The 23,861-nt window shown below is 45.0% G+C and overlaps 1 protein-coding gene across 1 annotated transcript in view; it reads right to left on the bottom strand.

The window, feature by feature from the left end:
• taf1 (TAF1 RNA polymerase II, TATA box binding protein (TBP)-associated factor) overlaps positions 1-23,861 on the bottom strand; it is a 125,895-nt gene that overhangs the window by 72,252 nt on the left and 29,782 nt on the right. The window contains exons 10-14 of the mRNA XM_085998007.1: positions 21,260-21,491; positions 20,778-20,900; positions 9,724-9,891; positions 5,378-5,505; positions 4,140-4,247 (exon numbers count right to left, since the gene is read on the bottom strand). Coding sequence (XP_085854133.1) covers positions 4,140-4,247; positions 5,378-5,505; positions 9,724-9,891; positions 20,778-20,900; positions 21,260-21,491 — 759 coding nt within the window. The remainder of the gene's footprint in view (positions 1-4,139; positions 4,248-5,377; positions 5,506-9,723; positions 9,892-20,777; positions 20,901-21,259; positions 21,492-23,861) is intronic.

Here is a 23,861-nt window from a genome sequence, read left to right as displayed (position 1 = left end):
AACCACTCTCTTACCTCCATCTTTGATGTACTTGTTCCAAGCAAAACCTTTACTTCCTCCCACCCCATCCCAGTCATTCCTCCTGGCATAGCCTCCATATTTTCCCCCTCAAGTCCAAGGGGAACAAACTTGAGTGTATCTTGTGCACAACAGGTTTGGCCATCCATAACAAGATCTAACTGGACCACATCAAGCAATATCGGGCTTCACTTTCTTCTGCTGAAATTGCTCACTACTCCAGGATCATCCTGGAGAGCAAAGGTAACGTCCAGCTTTTTTTCTGCACTACCACCTATCTCCTTATCCCTTCTTCCCTGACCCCTCCATCCTCACCACTAACAAGTGTGAAGCACTCATGGAGTTCTTGTCACCAAGATTGAGACCATCCGTTTGGCTGTCTTTGCCACTTCCCCCCCCCCCCTTTACCACGCTGTCCTTGCAAACTACCACTGCATCTCTAATGTCTTTCTTCTCCGAAGTCCTTGAAAGTGTTAGAAACTCCCAAATTTGCGCACATCATTCCCATAACTCACTGTTTGAAACTCTCCAAACAGATTTCCGCCAGCTTCATCACCTCTGAAGAGCCCCCAAGGATCCATCCTTGGCCCCTCCTCTTCTTCAGCTAAAGGCTGTCCCTTGGCAACATCATCCTCAGACATTGAGTCAGCATCCACATGTATGCAGATGATGCCCAGCTCTGCCTCTTAATCATCACTCTCAACCTTTTGTGTTTAAATTCCTCCATGGCCTCACTTCTCCATATTGCTGTAACCTTCTCCAGCCTTACAAACCCCCCTTACCTGGATCTGCCCTTCCTACAACTCTAGCCTTTTGTCCAGCTCCCCCATTATTGGCAGCCATGCTATCAGTTGCCTAGGTCCCATGCTTTGGAATTCCCTGCCGAAGCCCCTCCGCTTCTTCACTTCCCTGTCCTCCTTAAGAACCTTCTTAAAACCCACCTCTTTGACCAAGCTTTAGTCATCACTCCAAATATCTCCTTCTTTGGCTCAGCATTCATTTATTTTTGATTATGCCTGTGAAACACCTTGGGACATATTTCTACGTTAAAGGCGCTTATATAAGTGCAAGGTGTTATTCTTGTTGGGTGTAAACTAACCTGTCCCAGTGCCTTATCAGCTCTCTCCCTCTCTTCAACTGTTTTACTTCTCCACATAGTCCCACTATTACCCAGATATCTTGTTTGTTGGATAAACAATAATCCCACTTTCTTCCTTTTTGACGAGTGGTGGACTCATTTGAAGATTCTCCTTAAGCTGATCTTCTACAAAATCTTGATCTTAGGAAAATAGAAATCATAGAAATTACAGCATAAAAGGAGACCATTCAGAAACCCGTGTCAGTGCTAGCTCTTCAACTGGAACTATCTGCTCCAAACTCATTTTCCTGCTCTTTTCCTGTATCGCTCTATATTGTTCCTTTTCAAATGCTTATCCAATTCCCTTTTTAAGACGTGCATTCTTCACAACTTCATTGTGGATGAATCTCTTGAAGAAACAGCAACCTGGCTTATATTTGGGGACTCCTTACCCCACAACAAAGCCTTTCTGCCTCCTTACACATTGTCCCATGGCGAACACAACGTTAAGTTCCACCTCTCCCCTTACTCTTCTGGCACATGTTCCTCCTGCCTCTCATTTAAAATCCTCAGTCTTTACCATTACCGAGATCTCTTCCCATCTCGCCTCCCTTAGCCTCTGCACAGAGCAACTCCTCACCCTTGTTGATTTCAACCTAAACCTAAACTCCCCAGGCTGTTTTCTTCAGATTTTCTGCCTTCCCTTCAATCAATCTTACTCTTCAGATAAATGTTCCACTCCACACCCACTCCACTGATCTCGCCACCTCACAGAACCTCTCCACCTCAGAGACCTTTGTCATTGATAAGGCTATCTCTGACCACTTCTTCGTCTCCATTCCCACTCACATTCCCCTGCATTCCTCCAATCCCACTACCATCACACTCCACCCCTGGAAACAAACCTCTCCCCTAGCTCCTCATAAATTTACTCTCAAACTCTCAACTTTCTCTTCTCTGGCCCTCCATATGTCAGAACCCCCCTGTTGCTGTTGACCTGCTCCCTCACTTTTGTGTTAAATGCCTCTGTTACCACCAAATCACTCATATCTCACACTCCTGCTGCTTTCCCTGGTAGAGTACCATGTTTGCTACCTTAAGTTGGAGGGCTGAAAACCCAAAGACACTAGGTGCAAGACTCGTTTTGGCATTAATTACCAGAATTAAGCTCCAACTCTCAGAAAAAATTCTCCTCTTGCTCCAGGATTATCCTGGAGGGTAAGGAAATCCAGGCCTCCTTTACTCCATGACTAAGCATGTCCTCAAATACCTCGTCCCTCCCCACCCCCACATCCAACACCGAGTGCAAAGAGCTCTCAGATTTCTTGATCCCAAGATCGAGACCATTCACGCAGCCATAAATCATCCCCTCTTATACCTCCCACTCCCAACAAATCCCCAGCCTCCCACTCCACCTATCCTGATCCTATCACTGCAGTTTTTCTCCCATCTCCCTTGCCTTCTCCAAGCTCATCACTTCCATGAGACCCACCTCCTACTTCCTTGATCTCCTTCCCAGTCATGCTGATAAGCATGGCTCCATGCTTACCAAGATTAATAGCTATCTTACCTCAGGCCCTGTCAAAATTGCCATGATCACTACTTCAAAAGCCTGCCTCTGACCCACCCATTGTGTCAAACTATGATCCATCTCTAGCTTTTTTTCTCTGTAAGGTTCTTGAACAAGTCATTACTTCCCAATGCCATGCTCATCTCTCCCAAAATTCCTTTTCAAATCTCTGTTGCTAGCACCAAATTTCTCTGGCCAAAGGCACAAATAACAGTCTGTGACTGCAGCTACAGTATGTTATCACTCCTGTCCACCTCAACCTTTTCTCAACATTCAACACAGTCGACCATGCCATCCTCCTGAATTGCCTCGCCTCTGCTGTCCAGCTCTGTGCAACTACCCTTGTGATTACAGCCTGTGCCAGTGCTTCTCCAGCAATGGCTTCTGTGACAACATCCAGCATACCCCTCCACCCCACAACCACCTCTGTGCTGTCAGACTGCCAATCTCTGACATTTAAATCATGAGGAGTCAAAATTTTCTCTAGGTGAATTTGGGAAGATCAAAAGGTATCATTTTCAGCCTCTGCCATAAACTCCGCTTCCTTGCCAGGGACTCCATTTTCCTCCCAGCCACTCGTCCAGGTTGAATCAGCCATGTGCAATCTTGTCCTGTTCAACCTCATATCCTATCCATCACCAAGACTGCTCACTTTGACCCTTGCAACATCAGCTGCATTGTAGACACTTCCACAAAAGCCCTTATCTATGCTTTCGTCAACTCTAGACTTGATTTCTCCAAAGTTCTCCATGTTGGTCTTCAATCCTCCTTTGTAAACAAAATCGAATACTGCACCTACTTTGGTGCCCTGACATACATGATGTAGCACAAAGTAGTTTTGGATTAAATATCCAAAAGTGAATCCTTTTCTGCTCATTTTATCATGGGCTAACTGAAATCACCTATAAGTATAACTCTTTTTCTAGTGTAATGCAAGTTTCATTTGAGCAGAAACCTGCATAAAGCAAGCTACACTTGTATGAAAGCAACTTCAAAAAAACCTGAACTTGGTGCTCATTAAAAGAAACGGCCAATACTGGAAATCTGAAACAAAAACTTCAAATGCTGCAAATATACAACACGTCACTCAGCATCTGTAAGAAAAGAAGAACTAACCTGCTGTGTATTTCCAGCATTTTCTGTTTTTACTCTAACTTGGTGCGCTGCTGATGACTTCACTGATTAAGGCAGTAAGTAGCTGAGCCACACAAACTAGGAAAGTTGAGGGTTCAATCCCCAGTCAGTTCTTGATCTCATTCGGATGGCAGGAGGGCTACTTGCTACAATTGGTCTCAGTAAAATGTGCCCAGGATTCCTGTTCCTGATTGCTATTCAGCGACCTTTGCTTTACAGCCACTAAATTATATCCCTCCCCTTCTGTTCTATAGATATAATTTAGTGACTGTACAACTCTGGAGCATAACTAAATGAAACCCACACTTGGGGAGAATACAAGTGCCCAGCTCTACTCACCTGGATAATGTTGCCTCCAAATGTCCCTCGCAGTCCTTGCTGTTTGGGGTAGTAAAACTCATCATTCGAAAGGTTCCAGGGGTCCTTCACTTCCGGCTGTGACATGTTCTACCAAAGACAGAGAGGAGACTGAGCTAGTATATGTTTTTGTGTGCCAATACTATGGTTTACATAGTCCAGTTCATAACTGGTTATGAAGATTAGGGGCATGTGCACCACTGGTGGACATAGCCCAATCTGGCATTTGGTGAAAGTGTAAGAGAGAGCACAAGCATGTATGACAAACAGCAAGATAGCGTACACACGTATGAAATACTGACATGATTAGTTGACTGCGTACTGAGAGATGTGTAACTCACCACTGTTGGGGCACATAGCTCACTGTGTGTACATATTACCAGATCAGCGATCCTGGCAACAAATACTAATATTCCTCTTCATATTGGGAAGGACATGGCCACATTTCACAATCTGTCCAATTTGTGTAGACGCTTGCAGTTTCTCACTTTACATAAAACACACAGTCTTCTCACCAACAGTGGTACCCTTCCTTCTCCGTGTCTGTGGGATGTGGACCCACCAGAATCCTCACTGCTGGCTGTAAATCTTTAGGTTGAATTAAGCTGAAAAGCTCTCTCACCATCTTGACTTCACAGAGTACATGTTTATTAATAACCACTTTAGCCAAAGGTAGCCACTAAGTTCATATGGCTTACAAGCAAACCGCTGACTTCTCAATATGGGAGGGGAAAGATTGGAGATAAGGGAAAGAAATATATGTGATATGATGCAAGAGGACCTAGAGCTGAATTTATTGTTTACCAAATGGTTCCAGTACTGGTAGAATGAACCTCCTTTGGAGGCTGCGACTGCATGGTTGCCAGACAAGAAAGCATTGATAAGAGTGAAGCTTGTGGTTGTAATGATATGCCCTCCACTGCACAATCCTGAACAATTGACAGGCTCCTGCGGTTACAGAATGCCTCTGCACCACCTGATAAATGGCTGTTAGGGAGCCTTTTGCGTTTATAGGTGAAGCAACAAAGGTCTCACAAAAGGATCTACAAATACTGATGCAATGAGTCCCAAATTTAAATTTTGCTGTTTCCTCAAAGCCTGATACTGGAAACAGATAGTGTTACAACACAACAGACTTTGAAAACTAGAATCAACAGAAATCATTACTTCATTACATCGTTGCTCATTTGTATGGAAACCTTTATCTCTATCCTACAGACCTGTTGCGGCTCGTCCTTGATGACACCAGTTTTTCCCAATAGGATCCGACTCTTCCGAGCCGATGATTCTTTCTTATTCTCCTTGGAAGGAGAGTTAGATGCCATCTCCTCTTTCTCATCAGGAATTTCTGAAATAAAGCGTAGCAGGCATGAATGTCTACCTAATAGTTGACTTCAATACCAATCTGAGTAAACAATGCAACAAAATATTGCATAATGAAACAGAACACATCATGTTGTCCACTGCTGATCCCAGGCTTTGTATAAAACAGAAAGCCATTACTGTCATTATTCAGTCAACGGCAGCTACAGTTCTTAAATGAACCATAAAGTTGAAGCGTTAAATAAAAACATGCTTTTGCACACTAATCCTGCAATTCAAAAAGAACTTGCATTCATATAGACCTCAGGATGTCCCAAAGCACTTCATAACCAATGAAGTAGGTTTGTAGTGCCTTCAGCTGCTTCATCAATGACCTTCTCTCCAACATAAGGTCAAAAGTGGGGATGTTCGCTGATGATTGCACAGTGTTCCGATCCATTCGCAACTCCTCAGAAAATGAAGCAGTCCAGGCCCACATGCAGCAGGACCTGGATGACATTCAGGCTTGGGCTGATAAGTGGCAAGTAACATTCGTGCCACACAAGTGCCAGGCAATGACTATCTCCAACAAGCAGGAGTCTAACCACATCCCCTTGACATTCAACGGCATTACCATCACCAAATTCTCCACCATCAACATCCTGGGGGGTCACCATTGACTTGAAACTTAACTGGACCAGCCACATAAATACTGTGGCAACAAGAGTGGGTCAGAGGCTGGGTAACCTGTGGCGAATGCCTCATCTCTTGACTCCCCAAAACCTTTCCACCATCTACAAGGCACAAGTCAGGAGTGTGATGGAATACTCTCCACTTGCCTGGTTGAGTGCAGCTCCAACAACATTCAAGAAGCTCGACACCATCCAGGACAAAGCAGCCCGCTTAATTAGCACCCCATCAACCACCTTAAACATTCACTCCCTCCACCACCGGCGCACCATGGATGCCGTGTGTACCATCTACAAGCACTGCAGCACCTCGCCAAGGCTTCTTCGACAGCACCTCCCAAACCCACGTAGAAGGACAAGGGCAGCAAGCGCATGGGAACACCATCACCTGTAAGTTCCCCTCCAAGTTACACACCATCCAGACTTGGAAATATATCGGCGTTCCTTCATTGTCGCTGGGTCAAAACCCTGGAACTCCCTCCCTAACAGCACTATGGGAGTATCATCACAAGGACTGCAGCGATTCAAGGCGCTGGCTCACCACCACCTTCTCAAGGGCAATTAGGGATGCGCAATAAATGCTGGCCTTGCCAGTGATGTCCACATCCCGGAACAAATAAAAAAGAGTCACTGTTATATTGTAGACACAAGGCAGTCAATTTGCACACAACAAGGCCCCCAAACAGCTGCAAGATATATTGTCAATAAATGTTGGTGGAGGGATAAATGTTCACCAGGGCACTGGGAGAATTCCACTGCTGCTCTCCGAATACTGCAGTGGGATATTTTACCGAGAGGGTAGTTGGAACCTTGGTTTAAAGTCTCATCTGAAAGACGACATCTCCAACAGTACAGCACACTTTCAGTACTACACTGGAGTGTTAGCCTATTTTATGTGCTCAAATCCTGGCGTAGGACTTGAACCTACAACCTTCCGACTCAGAGGCGAGAGTGCTTCTACTAAGACAAGGCTGACACCTTAATTTAAAACAGAATTGTACATAACATGTTTTTTTTTAAACCAACATTTTTCCATTTTCTAATACGTTGTAGCAGTAAAAGCAGAACCTTCAAACGGACAATAATGATACCCCAATGTGTTATATGATCCAGTCAATATAAACTGTAGCTATTTAGTCTGCAACAAAATATGAAGACCAAACAAAACATCCTATGCCTCAAAGCAACTGTGTTCTTAATGAACAAATACTTACTGCGATTCAGTCAAATATGTTGATACCAGTAACTGGTGTGTAATAACCAAGGCAATCCCTGAGCTAGCCTAATGCAATTTTCAACCAATTTCCAAATTTCTCAAAACTGCTTGTACCTGCAAATCCTTTCACAGGCTTACATAGGATATACAGCACATAAACAGGCATTTGGCCCAACCAGTCCATGCCAGTGTTTATGCTCCATTTGAGCCTCCTCCCTGTCTTTCCTCATCTAACTATCAGCATAACCCTCTATTCCCTTCTCCGTCATATGATTATCTAGCCTCCCCTTAAATGCATCTATACTATTTGCCTCAATCACTCCATGTGGTATCGAGTTCCACATTCTCAGCACACTCTGGGTAAAGAATTTTCTTCTGAATTCTCGATTTGATTTCTTGGTGACTGGTCTTGTCTTTCAAGAACTGTTACCTCTGTAATCAGTCAATTCACATGCTGCAACTAAATTTTTAGGGAGGCTTTCAGATCATAACAGTCAAGTTCATCAGCATCAGAACAGTAGTTAGAATCTAATACCAAACCCATGCCATCCAAAATTCACACTGGATGGAATGGATTTTTTTCCTCCAATTTTCTCCTTTGCTAATATTTTCAGTGTTGCCAGCAGGCTTGTACTATCGCACTCAAGTGCCTATTCCTCATATATTAGTTTAAATAGTGAATGACAACAAGCTATTTGAATGTGAGGGCATCACAGCTAAGCCAAATTATGAAGAAAAGAAAGAACTTGCATTTATATAGCGCCTTTCACAACCCCAGGATGTCCCAAAGCACTCTGCAGCCAATGAATTTTTTTTTGAAGTGTCGTCACAGCTGCAATGACCCCCAAATGTTGATGGTGGGAATTTGGCAATGGTGATGCCAATGAAGGTCAGAAGGAGAAGGCGGTTGGGGTTTCTCTTGCTGGAGGTGGTCATTACATTTATGTGGCACAAATGTTACCAGCCACTCGTCAACCCAAGCCTGGATGTTGTCCAAGTACTGTTCTATGCTGGCATGAGCTGCAATCGTCAGCAAAGAACGTCACTCCTGACCTTCTCATGGAGGGAAGATTACTGATAAAGCAGCTGAAGCTGGTTGGGCCAAGGACGCTGCCCTGAGGAACTCTTACAGCTATGTCCTGCATTGCAATAACTGGCCTCCACAACCACAACAATCTTCCTGGGAGTCAGATATAACTCCAGCCACAGGAGGGTTTTTCCTTTAACCCCCATTGATATCAGTTTTGCTAGAGGTCCCTGGTGCCAGACTTGGTCAAATGTTGCCACTCTCAATTATCATCTGGCATTCAGCTCTTGCATCCAAATATGGATCATCTACTCTGAACTTTCAGCTGATGATGCTTGCAAACATTCCAGCCTTGTGTGTTCTACGCACATGCTGGGCTCCACCATGGTTGTGGATGAGGATGCGGATGCTCAAGGAACCTGCTCCTCCCATTGGTTGCCTGACTGTCAACCACCATTCTCGACTAGATGTCGCAAGACACCAGAACTATGCAAGAGCCTCACTAGGCAGTCCCACTGAGATAACATACTCTCAAGTCTGGGAATAACACAGCTTGTTTACCTCTCTGGGATATAGTACCTCAGTGCCTGGGCCATTGGCCTCATTGTCAATTTAATTTCTCTTTGTAACTGTTCTTATGAAGATGAATGATGGGGAAGGTGTTCAGTGCCTTTATTGTTCCTTTTTTTTTCATATAATGACTTCATTTTCTCCAACTGTTAGGCTCTCCTACATAACTCCATCTCCAGCTGAGAGCGCAGGCAATCATTCTGTCTCACGCACTTTCAATGTGATCCTAAGGCAGCTGCTGGTGAGTGTGCGACACTGACTAATGTGGGTCATCTTTTGAGAAAGGTCTGAGCTTATCAGAGCTTCCCTTAATGGCGTGGCTCAGACAGGGAGATCAGTGCACGGAATCACTGATTGGCGTGACTGGTATAATAACTCACAACAGTGTGCAACAACACCCCATCAGTCACTTAAAAATGTAGCAAGTAAAACTTCACTTTCTCTTACTCCAAAAGATTAATTTTTCAATCTAATTTATATAGCTCAGCCCTAAATAATCATATGCTATTCTGCTGCTCTCTACTTTCAGAAGCCATACGAAATCAACTTCACTGTTAGCCGTGATTGACCATCGTCTCAGACACTGAAAAAAAAAATCACCCACATCGTGGCTTCCCAACATTTCAGAGCTGTATTGGGTTGATCTCCAGGTTCTATCCTGTACAGAACTAAAATCGTTCAGAATCTGTTACAGTTTGGAGACCTTTAAATGGTTTTTAAGGCTTGCTTGTTCTGCTGTAAAGTGCCTCTTGTAGGACATACCAAGAATGATGTTTTCATCATTAGGGTCAAGAGTCAGCACAGGCGGTTCCAGAATCTTGTCCATGGCTTGGTCATCCCAGATGATGTTATCTTCCCATCTTCCATACACCAGTTCCTCATTATCAATAGGGAAGATAGAGTACCAAGTCTTATCATCTTCTTGGGAGGCTAGTGAGGGAAAGAGACAGCAAAAATGAGGAATGTTAATAAACTGCCTTTATGGCTTAATCCACTATTGACAATACATCATAAAAGATTATCAACTTGCATTTATCTAGCATCTTTAACGTAGTAAAACATCCCAAAGTGCTTCACAGGAGCGTTATCAAACAAAATTTGACTACAAGCCACATAAAGAGATATTGGGACAGATAACCAAAAGCTTAGTCAAAGAGTCACATTTTAAGGAGCTTCTTAAAGGAAGATAAGGAGGTGAAGAGGCAGAGGGGCTTTGGCAGGGAATTCCACAGCATGGGACCTAGGCATTTCCAGACCAGGAGCCAATATAGGTCAGCAAGCACAGAGGTGATGGGTGAACAGGACTTGGTGCAAGTTAGGATACAGCAGCAGAGTTTTGGATGAGTTAACGGCACAAATAACTACATATGGGTATGATCTTGTGGCCATTACAGAAACATGGCTGCAGGGTGACCATGACTGGGAATTAAACATACCAGGGTATTTAACAATCAGGAAGGACAGGCAGGAAGGAAGGGGAGGTGGGGTGGCTATGTTAATAAAGGAAGGAATCACTGTAATACAGAGAAATGATATTGGGTCAAAGGATCAGGATAGTGAAACAGTTTGGGTGGAGATAAGGAATAATAAGGGGGAAAAAACACTAGTGGGCATAGTCTATAGGCCTCCTAACAGTTGTAACTCTGTTGGACGGAGTATTAATCAGGAAATAGTTGGGGCTTGTAATAAGGGAACAGCTATAATTATGGGGGATTTTAACTATCATATTAACTGGACAAATCAAATTGGGCAGGGCAGCCTTGAGGAAGAGTTCATTGAGTGTATTAGGGATGGGTTTCTTGAGCAGTATGTAACTGAACCGACCAGGGGGCAAGCAACCTTAGATCTGGTCCTGTGTAATGAGACAGGATTAATTAAAAATGTCCTAGTAAAGGATCCCCTTGGAATGAGTGACCATAACATGGTTGAATTCCATATTCAATTAGAGGGTGAGAAGGTTGGATCTCAAACAAGCGTGCTGAGCTTGAATAAAGGAGACTATGAAGGTATGAGAGCGGAATTGATTAGAGTGGACTGGGAAAAGAGATTAAAGGGTAAGACGGTACATGAGCAGTGGTGTACATTTAAGGAGTTATTTTACAACTTTAAAAAAATATACCACTGAGGAAAAAAGGGTGTAAAAGAAATGACAGCCATCCGTGGCTAAGTAAATTAAGGATAGTATCCGACTAAAAACAAGGGCATACAAGGTAGCCAAATCTAGTGGGAGGATAGAAGATTGGGAAGTCTTCAAAAGACAGCAAAAAATAACTAAAAGATTGATTAAAAAAGGGTAGATTATGAAAATAAATTAGCAAAAAATATAAAAACAGATAGCAAGAGTTTCTATAGTTATATAAAAAGAAAAAGGGTGGCTAAAGTAAATGTTGGTCCCTTAGAGAATGAGACCGGGAAATTAATGGTGGAAAACATGGAGATGGCGAAAACGTGGAACAAATATTTTGTTTCAGTCTTTACGGTAGAGGACACTAAGAATATCCCAACACTGGACAAACAGGGGGCTATGGGGGGGGGAGGAGCTAAATACGATTAAAATCACTAAGGAATTGGTACTCGGTAAAATAATGGGACTCAAGGCGGATAAATCCCCTGGACCTGATGGCTTACATCCTAGGGTCTTGAGGGAAGTGGCGGTAGGGATTGTGGATGCATTGGTAATAATTTTCCAAAACTCCCTGGACTCAGCAAAGGTCCCGGCAGATTGGAAAACTGCTAATGTAACACCCTTATTTAAAAAGGGTAGTAGGCAGAAGGCTGGAAACTATAGACCAGTTAGCCTAACATCTGTGGTTGGTAAAATTTTGGAGTCCATTATTAAGGAGACAGTAACGGGACATTTGGATAAACATAATTTAATTTGACAAATTTGCTTGAGTTCTTTGAGGATGTAACATACAGGGTGGATAAAGGGGAACCAGTGGACATAGTGTATTTAGACTTCCAAAAGGCATTTGACAAGGTGCCACACAAAAGATTATTGCTCAAGATAAAAAATCACGGGATTGGGGGTAATGTTCTGGCATGGGTGGAGGATTGGTTATCTAACAGAAAGCAGAGAGTTGGGATAAATGGTTCATTCTCAGACTGGCAATCAGTAACTAGTAGTGTTCCGCAGGGGTCAGTGCTGGGACCCCAACTCTTTACAATCTATATTAACGATTTGGAGGAGGGGACCGAGTGTAGCATATCAAAGTTTGCAGATGATACAAAGATGGGAGGGAAAGTAGTGAGTGAGGAGGACATAAAAAACCTGCAAAGGGACATAGACAGGCTAAGTAAGTGGGCAGAGATTTGGCAGATGAAATACAATACTGGAAAGTGTGAGGTTATGCACTTTGGCAGGAAAAATCATAGAGCAAGCTATTATCTTAATGGCAAGAAACTGGAAAGTACTGCAGTACAAAGGGATCTGGGGGTCTTGGTGCACGAAACTCAAAAAGTTAGTATGCAGGTGCAGCAGGTGATCAAGAAGGCCAATGGAATGTTGGCTTTTATTGCTAGGGGGATAGAATATAAAAACAGGGAGGTATTGCTGCAGTTATACAAGGTATTGGTGAGACCGCACCTGGAATACTGCATACAGTTTTGGTGTCCATACTTAAGAAAAGACATACTTGCTCTCGAGGCAGTACAAAGAAGGTTCACTCGGTTAATCCCGGGGATGAGGGGATGGACATATGAGGAGAGGTTGAGTAGATTGGGGCTCTACTCATTGGAGTTCAGAAGAATGAGAGGCGATCTTATTGAAACATATAAGATTGAGAAGGGGTTGGATCGGGTGGATGCGGGGAGAATGTTCCCGATGATGGGTGAAACTAGAACTAGGGGGCATAGTCTTAGAATAAGGGGCTGCTCTTTCAAAACTGAGATGAGGAGAAACTTCTTCACTCAGAGGGTGGTAGGTCTGTGGAATTTGCTGCCCCAGAAAGCTGTGGAAGCTACATCATTAAATAAATTTAAAACAGAAATAGACAGTTTCCTAGAAGTAAAGGGAATTAGGGGTTACGGGGAGTGGGCAGGAAATTGGACGAGTCTAGGTTCGGATCGGTCATGGCCCTGTGGGTGGCGGAGCGGGCCCAGGGGCCGTGTAGCCTGGTACTGCTCCTACTTCTTGTGTTCTAATTCTGTGTTAGATTTCGGGAGATGGTTCTATTCACAGGGATTAGTGGAGACCTCGGGAACAGGCTGCCAGCTAGGAGTCCTCCAAGAGTAAATTGGGCCTGTTCCTGGCTGGGGTGGAGATCATCTTTTACAGAAGGTAGTACTGCAGGAAATACAGGGACAGAGTGATCTCCTGGACGAGTTTCGATTGCCTAGATGGATCGGAGAGGAATTTCCCAGATTTTTTCTCCCAAATTGGCCATTGGGTTTTTAATCTGGTTTTTCGCCTCTCCCAGGAGATCACATGGGTTCGGGTGGGATGGAGAGTGGAAGTAGATTTGAGGTTAGGATCAGATCAGCCATGATCTTATTGAATGGCGGAGCAGGCTCGAGGGGCCGATTGGCCTACTCCTGCTCCTATTTCTTATGTTATGTTCAGATTTTGCCAGATTTACCACCGCCCCCCCCCCCCCCCACCCGAAATTGGCCTGGGTTTATATCTGGATTTTCTTGATCTCCTGGGATTTTCACCTATCCCAGGAGATCAAATGGATTTTAGGTGGGGCGGAGAGCATATATATTGTGTGATGCACAAAGTATCACAATTGTGTGGGGCAGGCTGGATGGACCAGAGGGTCTTTTCCTGTCCGTCATTGGCCATATGTTGGTAAGTTTACTGAGGGTGCAAGGTAGGAGGCTAGCCAAGAGAGCACTGGAATAGGTGAGTCTAGGGGTAACAAATGTATGGATGAGATTTCAGCAGCAGATGAGCTGAGACGGGTGGAGATGGGTGATGTTACGAATGTGGAAGTAGACGGTCTTGGTGAAGTTGAGGATATGGGGTCGGAAGCTCAGCTCCACGTCATTGCTGGGAGCAGTCTGGTTCAGCCGCAGTGGCCAGGGTGAAGTTAGAGCCAGGGAACGGAGTTCGTGGAAGGGACCGAAGACAATAAAAGACTTGCATTTATATAGCGCCTTTCATGGCCTACCGGACACCCCAAAGTGCTTTACAGTCAATGAAGTATTTTTTGAAGTGTAGTTATTGTTGCAATGTAGGAAACGCGGCAGCCAGTTTATCCAAGCTTCTACAAACAGCAATGTGATAATGACCAGATAATCTGTTTTAGTTATGGTAGTAGCAAAGCAAATCAAATGTCAATATCGAAGTTGGATATTCAGGCCAAAGCTTCTGGTGTAACAGTGTGGATATCTTGTAGGCTGCCTGCAAATTTCCTCTGAGGGCAGTGCTCAATGGTGTGCTCCAGGGTCTGATTAGGAACTCCACAGTCACATGATGGGGATGCTTTAATCTTCCATCTGAGAAGAAGGTGGCAGCATCTACTATGACCAGTTCTGAGGCAGTTGATGGTTGTCCACTGTTTGCGAGGACGGTTTGATCCTTCAGGTTGTAGTGTTGGGTCCTCTATAAGGAATCCATTCGGTATGTCGCAGTTCTTCCAAGCATTTCACCATCGGTCATCAAGGCTGAGGGGAGATCGCTGAAGGGGTTCAGCGACGGTCCAAAATGGCCTTCTAGATTTGAGGCGGGTTGATGGTAGGTTGTTCATAGAATCATAGAAATTTACAGCACGGAAGGAGGCCATTTCAGTCCATCGTGTCCGTGTCGGCTGACAGAGCTATCCAGCCTAATCCCACTTTCCAGCTCTTGGTCCATAGCTTTGTAGGTTACGGCACTTCAAGTGCACATCCAAGCACTTTTTAAATGTGGTGAGGGTTTCTGCCTCTACCACCCTTTCAGGCAGTGAGTTCCAGACCCCCACCATAATCTGGGTGAAGGAATTTCCCCTCAAATCCCCTCTAAACCTCCTACCAATTATTTTAAATCTATGCCCCCTGGTTGTTGCCCCCTCTGCTATGGGAAATAAGTCCTTCCTATCCACTCTATCTAGGCCCCTCATAATTTTATACACCTCAAAAAGGTCTCCCCTCAGCCTCCTCTGTTACAAAGAAAACAAACCCAGCCTATCCAATCTTTCCTCGTAGCTAAAATTTTCCAGTTCAGGCAACATCCTCGTAAATCTCCTCTGTACCCTCTCTAGTGCAATCACATCTTTCCTGTAATGTGGTGACCAGAACTGCATGCAGTACACTAGCTGAGGCCTAACTAGTGTTTTATACGGTTCAAGCATAACCTCCCTGCTCTTGCATTCAGTGCCTCGGCTTATAAAGGCAAGTATTCCGTATGCCTTCTTAACCATCTTATCTACTTGGCCTGCGACCTTCAGGGATCTGTGGACCTGCACGCCAAGGTCCCTTTGTTCCTCGACACTTCTCAGTTCAAGTCGGCCTGGATCGGCATGTCTGCTGTGTAGCGGTTGTGTTCTCTGGAGACTGCATATTCGCGGCGTAGGTGTGGTGGTGCAATGTTATCAGGCAGCCAAGGTGTTGGTGTCGATAAAAGCATACTGGTGATAATTCTAATAGTAGAATTCAGCTGGACATCAACAGATTTGACATGCGGACTTGATAGCCATGCCGGAGAGCAGTATTCCGCTGTAGAGTACACCAGGGCAAGGGCTGCCATACGGAGGGTTTGAACGTCTGCTCCCCAACCACAGCAAGGTCCCACCAAACAGCAATGTGATAATGACCAGATAATCTGTTTTAGTGATATTGATTGAGGGATAAAATATTGGCCAGGACACCAGGGATAACTCCCCTGCTCTTCTTCAAAATAGTGCCATGGGATCTTTTACGTCCACCTGCAGAGCAGACGGGGCTTCGATTTAATGTCTCGTCCGAAAAACGGCACCTCCGACAGCGCAGCACTCCTTCAGTACTACACTGGAGTGTCAGCCTAGATTTTTGTGCTCAAGTCTCTGGAGTGGGACTTGAACCACCCACAAGCTTCTGACTCAGAGGCAAGGGTGCTACCAAGAGGGCCAGGGCTTCAGTCTTCCCAATATTCAACTGAAGGAAATCACTGCTCATCCAATACTGGATGTCGGACAAGCAGCATGTAGATGAGAAACAGGAAGGGGCCAAGGATCGATCAGAATAAAATGGTGATTTGCTAAACACCAATTGTTCACAGCATTTTTTTCACTTTAAAAATGTCATGTTAAAGATTTTTACCAAATAATTCATACAGCACACAACACTGCTCTATAATTTTTATTTTTATTGCAGAAACCCTGTTTTTTGATTTCAATGAAGAAATTCGAAATGATAATTTTTTATTTTAACCTACGCTGAAATATTTTGGTGCACGATTCTGCTCACTGAATTTTGTTTTTGTTCGTTCTCGGGATGTGGGCATCGCTGGCAGGGTCAGCATTTATTGCCCAATCCTAGTTGCCCTGAGAAGGTAGTGGTGGGTTGCCTTCTTGAATGGCTGCAGTCAGTGTGGTGAGGGTGCTCTCATAATGTTGTTAGGTAGGGAGTTCCAGGATTTTGACCCAGCGATAATGAAGGAAGGTCGATATATATCCAAGTAAGGATGGCGTGTGACTTTGAGGGAAACTTGGAGGTGGTGGTGTTCCCATTCACTAGCAGCCCTTGTCCCTCTAGGTGGAGGAGGATGCAGATTTGGAAGGTGCTTCTGAAGAAGATTTAGCAAGTTGCTACAGTTGATAAGACACACTGCGGCCACTGTACGCCAGTGGTGGACGTGCTGATCATGCGGACTGCTTTGTCCTGGATGGTGTCGCACTGGAGTGTTGTTGCAGCTAGCTTCCATTCAAGCAAGTGGAGAGTATACCATCCTTGTGCCTTATAGGTGTGGAGAAGCTTTGGGAGGTCAAGAGGTGGGCCATTCGCCGCAGAGTACCAGGCATTTGACCTGCTCTAGGAGCAACGACGTTTATGTAGCTGGTCCAGTTGAATTTCTAGTGAACCCAGGACATTGATGGTGGGGGGACTCGGCAATGGTAATGCCATTAAATGCCAGGGGGAGATGGCTTGGCCCTCCCTTGTTGGAGATGGTCTTTTCCTGGCACTTATGTGGGGTGAATGTTACTTGCCACTTATCAGCCCAAGCCTGGATGTTGTCCAGGTTTTGCTGCATGCAGGCACAGACAGCTTTGTTATCTGAGTAATTATGAGTGGAGCTGAACACTGTGTAATCATCAACAAACAGCCCCACTTCTGACCTTATGATGGAGGGAAGGTCATTGATGAAGAGGTCGTTGACTTGTGCTCCAGAACTAGCCGCGCCTCTAGCCAAGCTGTTCCAATACAGCTACAACACTGGCATCTATCCGACAATGTGAAAAATTGCCCAGGTATGTCCTGTCCGCAAAAAGCAGGACAAATCCAACCTGGACAATTACCGTCCCATCAGTCTACTCTCAATCATCAGCAAAGTGATGGAAGGTGTAAAAAGCAGGGACAGGGTACTGAATTTAGATGATCAGCCATGATCTCATTAAATGGCGGAGCGGGCTTGAGTGGCCAAATGGCCTACTCCTTCTCCTATCTTCTATGTTTCTTCGACAGTGCTATCAAGCGGCACTTACTCACCAATAACCTGCTCACTGATGCCCAGTTTGGGTTCCGCCAAGACCACTCGGCTCCCGACCTCATTACAACCTTGGTCCAAACATGGACAAAAGAGCTGAATTCCAGAGGTGAGGCGAGAGTGACTGCCCTTGACATCAAGGCAGCATTTGACAGAGTGTGGCATCAAGGAGCCCTAGTAAAACTGAAGTCAATGGGAATCGGGGGGGAAAACGCTCCACTGGCTGGAGTCATACCTAGCACAAAGGAAGATGGTTGTGGTGGTTGAAGGTCAATCATCATAGCCCCAGGACATCGCTGCAGGAGTTCCTCAGGGCAGTGTCCTAGGCCCAACCATCTTCAGCTGCTTCATCAATGACCTTCCCTCCAACATAAGGTCAGAAATGGGGATGTTCACTGATGACTGCACAGTGTTCAGTGCCATTCACAACTCCTCAGATAATGAAGCAGTCCATGCCCGCATGCAACAAGACGTTCAAGCTTGGGCTGATAAGTGGTAGGTAACATTCGCGCCACAGAAGTGCCAGGCAATGACTATCTCCAACAAGCGAGAGTCTAACCACCTCCCCTTGACATTCAACGGTATTACCATCGCTGAATCCCCCACCATCAACATCCTGGGAGTCACCATTAACCAGAAACTTAACTGGACCAGCCACATAAATACTGTGGCAACAAGAGCAGCTCAGAGGCTAGGTATTCTGCGGCGAGTGTCTCACCTCCTGACTCCACAAAGCCTTTCCACCATCTACAAGGCAGTCAGGAATGTGATGGAATATTCTCCACTTGCCTGGATGAGTGCAGCTCCAACAACACTCAAGAAGCTCGACTCCATCCAGGGCAAAGCAGCCCGCTTGATTGGCACCCCATCCACCACCTTAAACACTCCCTCCCTCCACCACCAGTGTACCGTGGCTGCAGTGTGTACCATCTGACTCTGGAACAGTCCCCATGGATTGGAGGGTAGCTAATGTAACCCCACTATTCAAAAAAGGTGGTAGAGAGAAAACGGGGAATTATAGACTGGTAAGCCTGACATCGGTAGTGGGGGAAATGCTAGAGTCCATTATAAAAGATGTAATAGCAGAGCACTTGGAAAACAGTGACAGGATCGGACAAAGTCAACATGGATTTACAAAAGATAAATCGTGCTTGATTAATCTACTGGAATTTTTTGAGGATGTAACTGGTAAAATAGATAAGGGAGAACCAGTGGATGTGGTGTATTTGGACTTTCAGAAGGCTTTCGATAAGGTCCCGCATAAGAGATTAGCGTGTAAAGTTAAAGAACATGTGACTTGGGGTACGGTGCTGACTTGGATAGAGAACTGGTTGGCAGACAGGAAGCAAAGAGTTGGAATAACCGGGTCTTTTTCCGAGTGGCAGGCAGTGACTAGCGGAGTACCGCAGGGATCGGTGCTAGGACCCCAGCTATTCACAATATATATTAATGACTTAGACGAGGGAACTAGATGTAATATCTCCAAGTTTGCAGACGACACAAAGCTGGGTGGGCATGTGTGCTGTGAGGAGGATGCCGAGAAACTCCAGTACGATTTGGACAGGTTGGGTGATTGGGCAGATGCATGGCAGATGCAGTATAATGTGGATAAATGCGAGGTTATCCACTTTGGTGGCAAACACAGGAAGGCAGATTATCTGAACGGCAATAGATTGGGAGAAGGGGAAGTGCAACGAGACCTGGGTGTCCTTGTGCACCAGTCGCTGAAGGTAAGCATGCAGGTGCAGCAGGCGGTTAAGAAGGCAAATGGTATGTTGGCCTTCATAGCGAGAGGATTCGAGTACAGGAGCAAGGATGTCTTGCTGCAGTTGTACAGGGTCTTGGTGAGACCACATCTTGAGTATTGTGTGCAGTTTTAGTCACCTTATCCAAGGAAAGATGTTCTTGCCATGGAGGGAGTGCAGCGAAGATTCAGCAGACTGATACCTGGGATGGCAGGAATGACGTATGAGGAGAGATTGGGTCGATTGGGCTTATATTCGCTGGAGTTTAGAAGAATGAGAGGGGATCTCATTGAAATTTATAAAATTCTAACAGGACTAGACAGACTAGATGCAAGAAGGATGTTCCCGATGGCGGGGGAGTCCAGAACCAGGGGTCACAGTCTAAAGATAACGGGTAAGCCTTTTAAGACAGAGATGAGGAGGAATTTCTTCACCCAGAGAGTGGTGAACCTGTGGAATTCTCTACCACAGAAGGCAGTTGAAGCCAATTCATTAAATATATTCAAGGAGGAGTTAAGATATATTTCTTAAGGCTAAAGGGATATGGGGAGAAAGCAGGGACAGGGTACTGAATTTGGATGATCAGCCATGATCTCATTAAATGGCGGAGCAGGCTCGAGGGGCCGAATGGCCTACTCCTGCTCCTATCTTCTATGTTTCTATCTACAAGATACACTGCAGCAACTCGCCAAGGCTTCTTCGGCAGCACCTCCCAAAACCGCGACCTCTTCCACCAAGAAGGACAAGGGCAGCAAGTTACACACCATCCTGACTTAGAAGAATATCGCCGATCCTTCATCATCACTGGGTCAAAATCCTGAAACTCCCTCCCTAACAGCACTGTGGGAGTACCTTCACCACACGGACTGCAGCGGTTCAAGGCGGCGGCTTACCACCACTTTCTCAAGGGCAATTAGAGATGGGCAATAAATGCTGGCCTTACCAGCGATGCCCACATCCCATATACGATTTAAAAAAAAAGTAGCTGAAGATAGTTGGGCTGAGGAATCTGCCCTGAGGAACTCCTGCAATTTCATTAGAAGTGAATTATATTTTATCACAGAAAAACAATGAAGGTAAAAATCTTCATAAGTTACCCCTTCCCCAACCTATTACTACCCCCACCTAGTATAATACACACCCTTTCCCAGACTTGCTTCTTCCTTCACTCCCAGTAATAATATGCACCCCTTCCCCAACCTACTCCTAGCCTTGCCTGCATTATAATGTACACTCCTTCCCCAGTTCACTACTACATACTTCCTCCCAAAGTAAAACTCACCTCCCTTCCTTGGCCCTCCATTCCACGAGTAACACTTCCCACATAGTTCCTCTGTATACATGCTTCCTCACCCCTTCCCTGTCTGCTGCTACCTACCCTTCACTGTATAACAACACACCCATTCCCAGCCCACTATTCCTTCCTCACCCCCAATAAAACACATGCACTATTTGCTGGGGTGCCATACCGTGCTGCTCTGGTGCATGTTTGTCCTTCCCTTTGGATGGGATTGGAAGACCAGACATTGTAGTTTTCTGAACTGGAGTGGGAGGCACAGGATTCGACAACCAAGAAGTGCCACGATTGAGCCCTTAACAGAAAACAAATGAAAGTGCATGAAATGATGTTGGAAAGGAAACTGTTACTAGAGATGGAGATAGTGTCAACAAGAGGAAATATACAACTAACAATTAACCCAAAGTAAAGAAATAATGCATGAATGTTGCTGGCTTTTCTGTGGCCTGGACACAGTTGTTTTTTTGTTACTGACTGGCGAGTAATGATTTTGCTCCTGTCCATTTTATATACAGAACATGAGAGCTGTGAAATGTAAAGGAAACAAAAAAAAAAAGCATTGCTTCCCGCCAATCCAGTCTATGTTCCTGCGTGTGTCCGCTGGTAAAGAGCTCAAATCCACAAGCATTAGCAGAATGGGACAAACGTTCATACCTTGTTGTGCATTGTACGCTGTGGCATTTCGAGTCATGCTGGATGGTAACCACCCTGCGAGGCTGGCTCGCTGGGATTTTGTAGTCTTATGTTTGACATCCTCTCCATTCCAAATAATGTCCTCTTCCCAGGGCAGCTGAGTGACCATGAGGAAGTGCTCATCCAGAAGAGCCTCCATTTCACTCCGAAACTCATTCTCATCAGTTGACTTCTCCATCTCCTCAGAAGGCTCCTAAAATCATACACATGCATATTTACAAACAGTGGCGTCACTAGTAGAAACATCAAACTGGAGTGCTCTAGTCAGGAAGCACTACTATAATAAAACATGGCAACAAAGAAGAAATAAGTTTAATGCATATAAAGTCTTTCATGTCCTCAGGACAACCCAAAGCGCTTTATAGCCAATGAATTATGTTTAAAGCGCAGTCTTCTTTTCTTGCACAGCAAAATCCCACAAACAACGAAAATATAAATGACCAGTTAATCTCTTTTAGTGGTGTTAACTGAGCAATGAATGTTTGGTGGGACACTGGGACAACCCCCTACTCTTCTCTGAATAGGGCTACGTTTCTTTAATGTCCACCCAAACAACAGATGTGGCTTTGGATTATCAGATCATCCATAAGATTACACCTCTAACATTGCAGCACTCCTAGAGTACTGCAATGATGTTCCAGCCTAGATTATGTGCTCAAATCCTGGGGCGTGACTTGAATCCATGATTTTCTGACTAAGTTAAAGTGCTACCACTAAGTAAAGCTGACAGTATCCAAAGGAAATATTTCAAAAGGAAATACCAGTTCCATACATGATTATTGGCAACTATCCTGGTCACTCAATATTTTTGACCTTTGTCCCATGGAAAGGGTTTGGGAATGAGTTATAAAGGAAGACTTACATTTATATAGCACCTTTCAGGACCTCAGGACGTTCCAAAGCACTTTACAGCCAAGGAAGTAGTCACTGTTGTTATTTTAATTCATTCCTGGGAACGTGAGCGTCGCTGGCAAGGCCAGCATTTATTGCCCATCCCTAATTGCCCCCGAGAGGGTGGTGGTGAGCCGCCTTCTTGAACCGCTGCAGTCCGTGTGGTGAAGGTACCCTCACAGTGCTGTTAGGGAGGGAGTTCCAGAATTTTGACCCAGCGGCTATGAAGGAACGCCGATATATTTCCAAGTCAGGATGGTGTGTGACTTGGAGGTGATGGTGTTACCATGTGCCTGCTGCCCTTTGTCCTTCTAGGTCATTTCAGAGGGCAGTTAAGAGTCAACCATATTGCTGTGGTTCTGGAGTCACATATAGGTCAGACCAGGTAAGGACAGTAGATTTCCTTCCCTAAAGGGCACAAGTGAACCAGGTGGGCTTTTACGACAATTCAGTAGTTTCATGGTCACCATTACTGATACAAGCTTTTTAATTCCAGATTTATTTAATGAATTGAATTTAAATTCCCCAGCAGTATAGTGGTAGGATTTGAACTCACGTCTCTGGATCATTAGTCCAGGTCTTTGGATTACTAGTCCAGTAACATCACCACTATGCTATCATGCCCGGCATGTGTGACAATGCAACAGCCAGTTTGCAATGTGATAAAGACAGCATCTCTGAATGTGCAGCACTGGGGTGTCAGCCTTGATTTTGTGTTCAAGTCTCTGGAGTGGGGCTTGAATCCACAACCTTCTGACGCAGAGGCGAGAGTGCTGCCAACTGAGCCACAGCTGACACCTTTAAGTGTGTCTTTTAAAATTGAAGCGGTAACGGGGCAGGAATCAGGGGTGCGGGGGCAGAAGTGGGCAGCAATCCATCTGGCCCACCAGAGCATAAGATTTTAACTCCCGGGCCTCATTCACATCTCCCAAAGGGCAAGAGTGGGAAATTGCAAAGTGGCAGGCTGCTGCCAAGGACCCACAGAAAGGGGGAAGAGAAGAGATTCGGGAACAACCACAGTCAGGGGAGGGGTTGGGAGTCCGGGGAAGGGAGGCCCAAGGTTTACTTGTGGGACCATGTAAGAAGCAGATACAGGAAACTTCGCGATATCCGGCACCGAGCTGCTGCCAATCTATCAAAACTTCCAGATAGACCAGCGCTAATGTTGAAGGATACGGAGGTTTTCATCTCCGTATCTGACAACAAACACTGTTGCTTAGCAACAGCTTGTAAACACTCGGCCCGTACCTTGGAAGCGTCTCTGAAGCTGTTGCTAAGCTACAGAGACGCTTTCCAGAGCCTGACTGTTAAAAAAAAAAAAAAAAAAAAAAAAAAAAAAAAAATGCTAGAAGAAAAAAAACCTAACCAAAACGGCTGCTGATTTCTGCCGTTAGATCGAGGTTTCCGGACATACAACCTCCGGATAAACCAAAGTTTCCTGTAATTTACATTTAAATGCTTTATGGGGGGGGAACGTAACAACAGGAACTGGCTGGCGTGGGGAAAGTCGTAGTGGGAGTACTGGGGATGCAAAAAGGGCTGCAGACAGATTGGGGGAGGAGACTGACAGACAAGAACACCAGTTTATTTGAATCACAACTGAACTGTCAGTCTCACTGAGAAATGCTCAAAATGGTTTGTACTGGAAAAAAGACTTGAGCAGAAGCCTTAA

Source organism: Somniosus microcephalus, chromosome 1 (assembly GCF_052327205.1).
Source record: "Somniosus microcephalus isolate GS21.2 chromosome 1, FLI_Smic_1.0, whole genome shotgun sequence".
NCBI classification, from domain to species: Eukaryota; Metazoa; Chordata; class Chondrichthyes; order Squaliformes; family Somniosidae; genus Somniosus; species Somniosus microcephalus.
Note: the sequence above shows the minus strand (reverse complement) of the source record. Positions and strands in the feature narration are given on the sequence as shown.